A 13026-nucleotide genomic window follows, 5' to 3' on the forward strand; every position below is an offset into this window, starting at 1 on the left:
CTCCAGGAAACCAGGTGAAGTATTATCAGGGAAACTCCCTCGCTCCCTTGCATCCTTGTGACTCTGAACCTAGAAACACCCAATGACCCACTAGGGTCCTGAGATGTTTATCCTCTTTGATCGTCCTAGATTTAAGATGGACAAAGAGATGAATCTTTATGCCTCCAGGCAGACCCAAGTCAGATGACCACCCCACCCCACCAAATGCCTGAGGGACTAACACTCTAGGTCACGTCCACACCATAACATAGCATCTGTTGTAAAGAGTATAAAATCCCCAGAACTGATGTTGTCTGGGGGACAGCTTTTCCATCCTTGCTGTCCTCATGGGGAACAGCCTTTCCATTCATGCTGTCCTCCCAGGAACTGATCCCCTTCTTGCTGTTCCACCTTGCTATCCTCCTGGCCATTCTCAATATTACTTTCTAAATTAATAAATTTCTCTTTTTGTTTTTAAGCTAAGTTTTGGAGTCTTGCATTCTTGCAAAAGGTATTTTTCCCAAACCCCAGGGGTACACATCTGAACCCCCATAACATTTTGGCTCCCAAAGTTTTTGGCTCTCCTGAAAGCTACTCCTATACCCCAGATCATCCACGAGGACACAGCTTCTCAGGTAGGAAGGAGCCTTTACTTTGACTCCTGTAACCCCCATCTTTTGGGTGATATCTTTGTGGGACCTTTTTCATGTTCTCTCTCCCATCGGCCCCAGATCAGTCTGGCCGCTGGATTTTGGGGTCTGTCTGTCAGCTTCCCCTTCTGATACTGGAAGATATTCTGGTGTGTGGGAAGTCTCACCTCAGTGTTAAACTGAGTGCTGGCCTCAGTGTTAAAATTAGTGCTCTTGGTCGGGCAACCTCTGTGGACGCACAGTTGTTGACCCTCTGGTGTGGAATTGGCCATTCCGCAACTTAATGGGACAGAGACAGAGAGTACCCCGAGATTCCCCTTTGGCGTGTATAAATTTAAAATTGGAAAAAATTGGCACTAAATAGCTTAAAGAAAAAGCAACTATTTTCTTTTTGTAATGTTGACTGCCCACGTTACATCCTTGGTAAGCAAGAGGCATGGCCTATCCATGGCACCCTAAAATTATAAGGCCATCCTCTACTTACAATTGAATATTTTTTTTTCAGCCTGAGGTCAAGCCAGATAGGGATTAGCCAACCCATTTTAGACAAAGGGAGAAGCATGTTTGCAGTCCTCTCCTGTTGGGAAGAGATCAAGTCCTGAGAGAAAATTCAGTTGGATTTTTGTTTGTTTGTTTTCTCTCATGTTAAATAGCTAAGCACCATGAGGGGAAAAAAATGAGGAAATTGACTTTTTGTTACCCTAAATTCTAACACCAGGTGGCAATTGGACATATTTTATGGACAGAAGCCCCTTACCTTTTAGCTTTTATCCCCTAGTCTAGGCTCCCAGTTCTCTAAACTCTACTCTTTACTTGGATTTTAAGGCAAGGGCCCTCCAAGAAATCCAGGTGGAGATGGGGAAAAGGAAACCGGGAAGCTATCAGTTCATTGATCAGGTCTGCCTTCCTCTTCTTCTACAGAGAGGAAGAGGGTTGATTCTGAACAGAGAGACAACTGGTGAGAAAGCCCTATTTGGGGGATTTTTAAATGTCTTGCACTTTTAAAACTAATGTTTTTTTTTTTAACTTGTAGAACAACCTATTAATTATCTTCTGTTTTGAGGTAAACAGGGAAAGATAAGAAGACTTGATAAATAAATATATTTTTATATTAATTTATATTATATTTATATTAATTTATATTAATAAATATAAGAAGACTTGATAAATCTCCTTTCCCTGTCTGCTAGGCAGAAGGAAGCAATGCTTAAATCTTTCTATTAGAGGTATTTATTGGTATTTTATTTCAAAATTATGATCATGTATATATGTGGGTTTAGAAAATAACATCCTAATTTTAATTTTGTCAAACAGTGTAATTTCAGTTTGTATAGAAAAGCCACAGATCAGTTTTGTAAAATAGGTTTTAGCAGTATAGCCTCAAGAAAAGGGCATTCCATCCTCATCTATCTTTCTACCATAAGAGGTTTAAAGGGGAAAAAATGGGTTTAAGTGTTTAAACTTACCAAAAATGGGTTTTTGTTTAAAATTATCAAATGGTTTTCATCTCAACAGTTTTCCTCCCAGTGTATTAAAGTTGGACTAACTTTATTATTACATTTATCTTCTTGGTCTTGAAAATAGATAATCAGCCTGCTTGTCAAAAGGCTTGCTTTAAGGTTTACTGTCCTTAAAAGGTTTCAAATCTCTAAATTTAAAAAATGTTATGTGAGTTGCTGCTAAAATATGTATTTAAGTATTATTTGGACGTAAACAAAAGCTCATTGTAAACCTGACTCTACCATAGATTTTGTTCAATACTCATTGGTTACCTCAGTTTACCAATTTGTTCTATGAACTGAAATTTATAATGGATGAGCCCTATGCTAAAGATGGTTCAATGATGTGATCCTTTAAATCAGAATTCTTTTGGGTTATTGATTAGCAATTGAAGTGATACCAAGGGAATGTTTGTTTGACTTATGATGGTAAAAGCAAGTCAGAGAAGGTTGAGAAGGTATGTTGGGTTTGAATTCAGAAGAAAGAGGGACTTTGATTTAAAGTCAATAAAGCTTGAGTATGCAGGTTTGTGAAGAGAGAATGGAAGTTGTGTTCTGCTTTTTAAGCAGAGGGTTTTGAAGGAAAAGAGAAAGAGAGAGAGAAAATGAAAGAGAACAGATAGATGTTTTGTTCTCATAATTGTTGGATCTTTAACTTAGGGATAATTTCTAGAATTGATTTATGTGGAAAATCACAAATAATTCTGGAATTTCTCTGAAAATTCCTTAGAGAAATTCCTGACTGACCTTGTCTTAGTTCCTTCACATAGCCTAAGGTCAGGATTTGATACAGCCCTGATTTGTATTTACTGTAGAGCTAATGAATTCAACATTCCTGTTCAGGTTTTATGACTAAATTGTGATAAATTAATTATTGCCAAAATATGTAAGAATAATTGCTATAATGTAGACTCATAGGCTTTAAGGAATCCTTAGAGAGGGAAAATGGTCAGAAAAGCTTGTTTGAGCGTGTGGGAATTTGTTTCTGGACTGCTGATAAGCAGAATTTCTCTGAGCTGTAATGGGTGAGACTTGTCCTTTAAAGAAAAAGAAGGCTTCTGGGATCTAATGATGGCAAAGGACACAAAGGAGAGAGAACATCCTGGAATGGTTCTGACCATCTAGGCTGCTAATCCTTGAGTGAAACAATAATGGCAGTAACTGCCTTGATTTGTACATGAAGCCACTCACTGTGTCCTTTGTGACTTGAGGAAATCTTTTTCCTTTTGGGCCTTCTTCCTTCGTGACAAATTCCCATAATCAGCACATAATACAAATTGGAAAATTAAAGTTTCCATTTCCCCAAACAATCTATTAGGTTAATAATTGAACATTCTCAAACTGTTATGGAACATACATTGAGAAGTAGGTGAAGTTTATTAATTTATGGCTTGTATTTGCAGCCTTGAAGTTTGGATCTTGAACTTGGAATACCTCAAAGCTCTCCTAAATTATCCCCAGAATCTGGGGTAAAGAAATTCATCTGTAAAATATTGTTACTCAAGTGTTTACAGATGTTATGTTAATGTGTACTTTGCAAAAGGATATTCTTTAACAGAAACATCACATACCAACTCTGCAAACAACTCAGGAATCTGATTTCCTAAAGGATCTATTTCTGTCAAAAGATGATTTCTGAAGAAGTCTGTTGGCTAAGATACCCAAATGCAAATGTGTAATATTAATTGCTAGTGTACTAATTTTCTCTGTTTCTATTTGGTGTTCTAGTGTTTGCCCTAGTCCTGGTTTCTATACTTCTATCTTAGGGGCTGAATCTCCCCTTGTGACCTGTCTGCCAATCAGGGGAAGCAGTTGCTGGACATATCCTTCACATCTCCAAGCAGATTCCCAGCTACCTAGGACCTGAGCACAAGTCCCTAAGACCCTATGCCCACAGCCTTTCCTCCTCTGTTATCTTAACCCCTTTTACTTTAGCTCTTAATTACCTGACCATAACTATTTCTTTCCTTAAATTTTGGGACTTCTATCTTTTAAATCATGCATACCCAGACAGCTGGACATATAATTCTCTAATTCAGCTCTCTAGTTGCTTCTAGGGTAAAAGCACTCATGGGAGTCTCCCAGATGCCAGATGCCACCATAACCTCAGCAACTATCCCAGCCTGATGCTCTGGACATTGCTTACAGTCAATACCTCTGTCTCCTAATGTTAGGCAGGGACAACACTATGCCCATTTGCAGCTCTGAAGAAGTTACAGAATACTGAGACCATCGCCCCTTTTCCCTTACATATTAGGAGACGGGGGAGATGACATGGGCATTGTACCCCAGAAACCCAGGAGAACTATTATCAGGGAAACGCCCTTGCTCCCTTACATCCTCATGACTCTGAACCTAGAAACACCCAATGGCCCACTAGGGTCCTGAGATGTTTATCCTCTTTGATCATCCTCTAGATTTAAGATGGACAAAGAGATGAATCTTTATGCTTCCAGGCAGACCCAAGTCAGATGACCACCCCACCCCACCAAATGCCTGAGGGACTAACATTCTAGGTCACGTCCACACCATGACATAGCATCTGTTGTAAAGAGTATAAAATCCCCAGAACTGATGTTGTCTGGGGGACAGCTTTTCCATCCTTGCTGTCCTCCCAGGAACTGCTCCCCATCTTGCTGTTCCACCTTGCTATCCTCCTGGCCATTCTCAATATTACTTTCTAAATTAATAAATTTCTCTTTTTGTTTTTAAGCTAAGTTTTGGAGTCTTGTATTCTTGCAAAAGGTATCATTCCCAAACCCCAGGGGTACACATCTGAACTCCATAACACAAGAACCCAGAACACCTGACCCTACAATCCAGAGTTCACCAGAGTTCCTAACCAGAAAGCTGGAGGGAGGCACATCTGGCCTGCTGCCATTCCCCTCTCCCCAGCAGGAGTGAGTAAGCAGTTCTCTTCAGGACAGCATCCCTTGCTGGACAAGATTGCCCCACTCCATTCAGAATACAATGGTCTCTTAATTACCTTTGGCCTGAGTGAGACAAAAACAACTTCTATTTTTACTATCAGAAGCAACCAGTGACTTTACTATACAAAGTGTTTTTGGGATTTGGGGATGTCTTTTGAGTTTGTACTTTTAAAATGTTCGAAACTGTAGTATAGTCATTTAGGAATAAGTTTTATGAACTTGAGGCTAAGCTAATAGCTTCTTCCTGGTTCTATAACACCTTTCTCGCTTTCTTTCATGTGAAGGTAAACCTTGGGTGCTTTAGTCTGTTCAATTTGTATTCAAAGGAGTGCCTGCCTAAGGGAAAGCACAACAGTGGTTTGTCAGAGGTAGTGATCTCCCAATCAGTCCTGCACGCAGATTAAAATCTGATTTTAACCCTTGATCGTTTGTTAAAAAGGTTAATTTGGAGGATACCTGCTTCAAGAAGGCTGGAATATGATGGGGTGAATGTTCCAGAATGATGTCATTTGACCTGAGGGTTATATTTTCCTGTAAAGAAGGGGGTTTCCTGTAAGCTGGGGTTTTTTTACTTTTTTCTGGCCACCTTTTTCTTTCTCAATAAAGCATTGCATTAGAAATGGCTTCTGGTTCCTTAAATAGTGGCTAAAGACCATGTACTTTGAAATTGTCAAGATCTCCTCAGTTTCCACTTTGGGGAGGAGCTAGGTTTGAGGGGGTTCATAGCTCACATAACTACAGAGGAGCAGAGTAGAATGCTTGCCTCCCTTGCTTCTCCCTCTCCTCAAGCTGGACATCACCCACCCCCCTACCCTGCAAGCAGTCCAATGGGAGTGCTTCCTCCCTCCCCTGGGTGGAGTAAGAGAGGGAAGATGTGTGAGCCCAGCACTCAAGGGAGGGGATAAGAGAGGGAGGCACAGAATGTGGTCTCTGAGGGGGCGTGGGCATGGTATTTGGGGGGGGGGGGACACGGGGTCTGGCACTTCCCCTCTTAAAGGTTGTCCATCATTGCCATAAAATATAATCTTCTAAAAAGTAAAGGATATAGACTTATAGCCAAGAATAGCCTATCCAGCAACACTGAGTTTAATCCATATGTTTGTGATAAAACTACTGACCTATATGCTTATTCTTCCCACTATAGAAATTCTTTGTGGGAGTCATCTATACACAAATTGTGGGTGTCTTCAATGAGTATGCCTGTGGAAACAAGCAGGCGTTAAAAACAATACCCAACAACGGATCGCATCTTTACCATTTCCCAGCTGACTGAAAGTTTAGGAATTATAAAATCCCATCATACTCACTGCTTGATTATGAAAAAATATGTGATTCAACACAGCAAAATGCCACAAATGACTCTAACTATCCTGAACAAATAGTTAATAGACAATAAGTTAAACAGGAGTAGGAGAGCAAACTTTATTGCCTTCCACAAATTGCAAAGTCCTTTATTGACCCCAAGCTCACTATGGAAACCAAAGCCCATCTTTTTAAAGTTAACATTCTACTGGCATTGCTGTGTGGCTGCAAGACGCAGAGGCAACAGTTTCTGAAGAATTAAGTAGAAATGTAGCACAGAGAACAATGTAAATGTGGTTTTTAGAGGGATTAAGCCAGTTGCAATGTATAACTAGTGAGAAACTTGGAAGAACAGAAGCAAAAAATACTAAGGAAAATATAATGGGAAACAGTCACATGGAAAGAGCAAGGGATGACAGGTAAATAGCCAAAATATTCCATCATTCACTTCAGAATTGTTGGGGGGGGTGTGAAGAGGTGCACCCCTTGGGTTCAAGAAGGATACCTTTCTGCAAGAATGCAAGACTCTGAAACTTAGCTTAAAAATAAAAAAGAGAAGTTTATTAATTTAGAAAGAAAGTAATATTGAGAATGGCCAGGAGGGTAGTACAGGTGGAACAGCAAGATGGAAGGCTGTTCCCAGAACCTATCAATTCTGGGGATTTTATACTCTCTAAAACAGATGTTGTGTCATGGTGTGGACATGACTCTAGAGTGGTAGTCACTCAGGCATTCAGTGGGTGGGGTTGGTTATCTGACTGGGGGAGACATATGGAGAAATAGGGAATGACCCTCATAAAGATTCCTTGGTTTTAGGGAACAGACTGATATCTAAGATACAGCCAGATGGAGTTGTAGCCTGGAGGCGCATCTCTCTGTCCATCTTAAATCTAAAGGAGGATCAAAGGAGCACAATCATGTCAGGGTCCTATAGGGGTCATTGGATGTTTTGGATTAGGAGTCATGAGGATATAAGGGAGCAAAGGAATTTCCCTGATAATAGTTTGCCTGAGTTTCTGGGGGTACAAAGCCCATGTCAGTATGACTATAGATAGCAAGGAAAGCTCCCAGCACTTTGGAAGGACGCCTTGTGTTTGGGAACCTTATGAAAACATAGCAGACAAGCCTCACTGGATGAGAAGACATGCCTGAGTTGTTGACTTGCACTGTTGAGACTCCTAAAAGAAGGAGATCATAGATCTGTCTGAGTATTAATCAATGAATTATTTATTTGGCAAAAAAGAAGGAATAACTTATTTGGTAGTATTATTGTAGATTCAAGTGTCAACCAGCCAGATGGAGTTGTAGCCTGGAGGCGCATCTCTCTGTCCATCTTAAATCTAAAGGAGGAAAGGAGAAAAAAAGAAATCCAAGGCCAGATATAAATGGATGCTTGCATTCCAAAGTATTCATATGTCCTAGAATAATTCTAAAGAGATGTAGTCAGCCCATAGTTGAAAAATGAAGGGTGATGGGAAGTCAGAATGGCTCTCAAAGCTAGAAAAGTAATGGATATTCATTCAACCTTGGGATAATTGTAATGGATACTCTTTCTCTATAATATAGACATCTTCATCCTGAGTCCCCAGGGGGGGAAAAATGCTTCTTTCCAGACCTCTCAGATGACCTTCTAGAAATGCTCTTTCTGCAATAAAATCATATTACATTGACATGTCCTTTTTTTGCACCAGCACCCACACCACACAGCCTGCCCCCAGTACAACCAGACCTTAAACTCCTAGTCTGAGACAAACAGCATTCAAGGAATCAACCAAGATTTCTTTTCTGGTATCATTCTTCAACCTAATGTCATTCCATACTCTTTCCATGTCCCTACATTGAAATGTAATGTATTCTGAGTCAGATCATATCCCAAGTTGAATTGGAACGTCCACTGTCTAAATCTACATGATGGGACCGATTATGCTCTGAAGATTTAGGCCTTTAAAAAAATTGTAAATGATAAATAATTGGGGAATACATTTCAAGTTTCATTTAGATGTATAATAAGCTTTTTTTTAGGTTTAGCAAACAACTGTTTGCTCTATCCAAGGGACTATTCCAGTGATGACAACCCAATTTTAGAGATGAAGTTCCAGGCCCTACCCCCACAACAGAACTTTTCATTTCTTTAAATATTAATATAAATAAATGAGGTCATTTATATACCATCATGACAATTCTACATTACATATACCATTCTTAATTAAACTTAAACTTTTATATTAGGAAAAGATGAATAGTTCTTCCCTCTTAAGCTTTGTTTAAGAATTACAATGCCTCTTCACGCTATTATATATGTCCACTAAAAACCTGAGGAAAGTCTGTAGGAAAAGATAAGTTGAACAATTGCTATTACATGGTCCACGTTTTGAAACACATTATCACATGGTCCATTTTAAAAGTCTAAATTATTTGTGCCTCCTCTGAACTACAAAGTAATTATTGTCTGCACAGTTAATTTGAAAAGTAATCATTCAGTGCCTTGTGAAATCTCTTGTTATTATTTCGTTTCTTTAAGTCTTCTATTGATATTCAATTTTCTCTTTTTTTCTTTCCAACACAATTGGTTCAGGGCAAGGAACTTCTATTTCTTGGCAACCTCAACAGCATCTAGGACAGTGTCTTGTACATAATAAATATTGAATAATATTTGTTTTTGTTATTATTGAGAAATGAGAAAATTCAAGATGAATCCAAAATTTGAGAATACTAAGCATTGTGTTACCGAGGATTCCACCTCCAATAAATCTAATGTAACAAAACTCAGCTCACCCATTTGTTTCATGTATTCATCAAAATTTTCACAAGAAGTTGATTTCCACGTTCCCAGAAGGTGATCAACCATTTTGTCAGAGAGCAAGTTGATTCTTAAAAAGGAAAAAAAAATACATATATATATATATATAAGATACTTTCAAATGTTATGATCACAGTCTGAACTAATACTACTGTGAGAAGGGAACTCCCCCCCCCCCATTATGTAGCTTTGTTTTGATGTAATCAATCAGTGTCCTGGAGGTTGTTTATCATTGAGATGTGCAGGGATAGAGAGGCCCCCAGAGAAAATAAGTTGAAATCAATAAGATGGGAAACTGATCCTATGGCACTGCCCTCCCCTGGATGGTGCCAGACAAATTAAGGAACTATGATTGGTTCCTGAGATGTGATATGAGGGAGCTAGTGGGTGGAGAAAACAGCTTATAAAGGTGAGACCAAGGGACTGGTCACACATTCTCACACTCTTCTGACTAGAGATTGGACCTGGAGGAACCCCTGTTAGTGTTGAACTTGATTTCATCAGAATGGCACATACAGTGGTAGGCTAGGCAACTCTCTACCTCTTTCCTATATTTCCCTCTCTTTACTATTACTACTTTGATATAATACAGCTACTAAAGCCACTAACAGCCTCATAATTGAATTTTAAATATTATACTACCAAGCATAAAGTGGGAGAAATGTCAATAATTATATTTTTGACCTTTCTTATATCATCTGAAACAGAAGAATTAGCTGTAAACAGAAAGTAGTTATGAAAACAGTAGCCTGCCTAACATAGAAACAAGTCTTTCAAAGAACAGACCTAGCTTCTTCACAAGTCTCAAGAATCAATGTTGTGATGATGGTATACTTAAAGAATCCTAGAGAATCAACCAAAAAGCTAGTCAAAATAATCAACAACTTTCAAAGTTGCAGGATACAAAATAAACACACATAAGACATCAGCATTTCTATATATCTCCAATCCATCTCAGCAGCAAGAATTAGAAAAAGAAATTCCATTTAAAATCACCCTAGACAATATAAAATACTTAGGAATCTATCTGCTGAAACAAACACAGGAACTATATGAACACAACTACAAAACACTCTCCTCACAATTAAAACTAGATTTAAACAATTGGAAAAACATTGATTGCTCATGGGTGGGATGAGCTAACATAATAAAAATGAAAATCCTACCCAAATTAATTTACTTATTTAGTGCCATTTCCATTGAACTACCAAAAAACTTCTTTATGGGATTAGAAAAAAGCATAACAAAGTTCATTTGGAAGAACAAAATTTTGATCAAGGATATCCAAGGAAATCATGAAAAAAAATACAAAGGAAGGAGGACTTGCAGTCCCAGATCTCAATCAAACTATACTATAAACCAGTGGTTACCAAAACAATTTGGTACTGGCTAAGAGACAGAAAGGAGGATCAATGGAATAGACTTGAGATAAATGACTTCATCAGATCAGTCTATGATAAACCTAAAGATCCCAGTTTTGGGGACCAAAACCCACTATTTGACAAAAACTTCTGGGAAAATTGGAAGACAGTATGGGAGAGATTACATTTGGATCAACATCTCACACCCTACACCAAGATAAACTCAGAATGGGTGAATGACCTGAATATAAAGAAGGAAACTATAAGCAAATTAGGCGAACACAGAATAGTATACTTGTCAGATCTTTGGGAAAGGAAAAACTTTAAAATCAGGCAAGACTTAGAAAAAATCACAAAATGTAAAATCAATAATTTTGATTACATCAAATTAAAAAGTTTTTGTACAAACAAAACTAATGCATCCAAAATTAGAAGGGAAGCAACAAATTGGGAAACAATCTTCATTACCAAAACATCTGACAAAAGCCTAATTACTCAGATTTATAAAGAGCTAAACCAATTGTACAAAAAATCAAGCCATTCTTCAATTGAAAAATGGGCAAGGGACATGAATAGGCAATTTTCAGTTAAAGAAATCAAAACTATTAATAAGCACATTAAAAAGTGCTCTACATCTCTTATAATCAGAGAAATACAAATCAAAACAACTCTGAGATATCATCTCACACCTAGCAGATTGGCTAACATGACAGCAAAGGAAAGTAATGAATGTTAATGGGGATGTGTCAAAGTTGAGACATTAATGTATTGCTGGTGGAGTTGTGAAGTGATCCAACCATTCTGGAGGGCAATTTTGAACTATGCCCAAAGGGAGATAAAAGAATGTCTGCCCTTTGATCCAGCCATAGCACTGCTGGGTTTGTACTCCAAAGACATAATAAGGAAAAAGAATTATACGAGAATATTCATAGCTGTGCTCTTTGTGGTGGCAAAAAATTGGAAAATAAGGGGATGCCCTTCAATTGGGGAATGGCTGAACAAATTGTGGTATATGTTGGTGATGGAATACTATTGTGCTCAAAGGAATAATAAAGTGGAGGAATTCCATAGGAAAGGGAACAACCTCCAGGAATTGATGCAGAGTGAGAGGAGTAGAACCAGGAAAACATTGTACACAGAAACTGATACGCTGTGGTACAATTGAATGTAATAGACTGCTCCATTAGTGGCAATGTAGTGGTCCTGAACAACTTGGAGGAACCTAGGAGAAAAACCACTATCTACAGCCAGAGGAAACACTGCGGGTGTAAAAACACCAAAGAAAAACAACTGCTTGAATACATGGGTTGAAGACATATTGTTGGGGATGTAGACTCTAAATGAACATCCTAGTGTAAACAACAACATGGAAATGGGTTCTGATCAAGGACACATGTAATACCCAATGAAATTGCATATTGGCTGCAGGAAGAGTGGGTGGAGGGGAAGGAGGGAAATAATGTGATTATTGTAACCAAGGAATAATGTTCTAAATTGACTAAATAAAACTTAATCAAATGGGAAAAAAAAGAATCAATGTTGTGAATACCACACATTGTCTTATGCTCACTGTTATGCTACAAGATATAACTAAGAACAGAGGAAGCCAAGAGGAAGTCTCTGGAGCATTAAATGGTCTTCTCCATTGTTGCATAATTTCAAACCACAGGAATGCAAATGATAAACAAAGTCTCCAAGCCTTAAAAGGAAGATAGGTTTATTGTAAGAGGTCCAGTCCCACAACAAAGCCAGACTTCTGGTGAAGATCAAAAGACCCCAAGCACCATGAGAGACCTTCCTATATACCCTAAAGAATATCACAAATTATATACCAGTACAAAAATAATTTAGGACAGTGATGAAAATAGAGAAGTGTGGATTGGTTGAAGTAATCAGGAAATACTTCTCATTGGTAGAAGTCACTTGATAGACAAGGGGGGAGTAAGGGAGCCTGAACCCTACTTTCTAAGCCTGATGATGTCAAGGATGATGTATACTAAGATTGTCACCAGGCTTCTAACCAAGCTAAAAGCCTCTATGCCAGGGGTCTGGAAACTTTTTACATGGGGGGCCATTTCACTGTCCTTCAGACTGTTGGAGGGCCAAACTATTAAAAAAAAAAACTATGAATAAATCCTTATACCGCTGTCTGGGATAGCGGAGCCTGCAGCATTGGCTATGATGGACCTGTCACACCTTGCACAGGTCCATCACTGCCACCACTATACCAGACAGTAGTACGCACAGTGCAGAATCCCCTCCCCCAAATCACTGCTCACCATGTTGAAGTTTTCCATTGTGCAGCCACATAATCCTTTGCATGGCACCTTGTCCATGCAAAGGATTATGTCACCGGAAGTAGTACTGTACATGAGCAACTCTGCGCTTTGCAGCACCGCCACGTACAGTGCTTCTCTCACTGATCACCAATGAAAGGAAGTTCACTTCCAGAAGTGCAGTGGGGGCGAGATAAATGGCCTCAGGGGGCCGCATGTTTTTGGAGAC

At 38.8% G+C, this 13026-nt stretch overlaps 1 protein-coding gene across 1 annotated transcript in view; it reads right to left on the reverse strand.

Annotated features, from left to right (window-relative positions):
• Positions 1–13026, reverse strand: part of LOC100026804 (myelin P2 protein-like) — a 30076-nt gene that overhangs the window by 14809 nt on the left and 2241 nt on the right. Inside the window, exon 2 of the mRNA XM_007486901.3 lies at positions 9136–9230. Within this exon, the coding sequence (XP_007486963.2) occupies positions 9136–9208 (73 nt within the window). The 5' untranslated portion in view covers positions 9209–9230. The remainder of the gene's footprint in view (positions 1–9135; positions 9231–13026) is intronic.

This window comes from Monodelphis domestica, chromosome 3 (assembly GCF_027887165.1).
Source record: "Monodelphis domestica isolate mMonDom1 chromosome 3, mMonDom1.pri, whole genome shotgun sequence".
NCBI lineage: Eukaryota > Metazoa > Chordata > Mammalia > Didelphimorphia > Didelphidae > Monodelphis > Monodelphis domestica.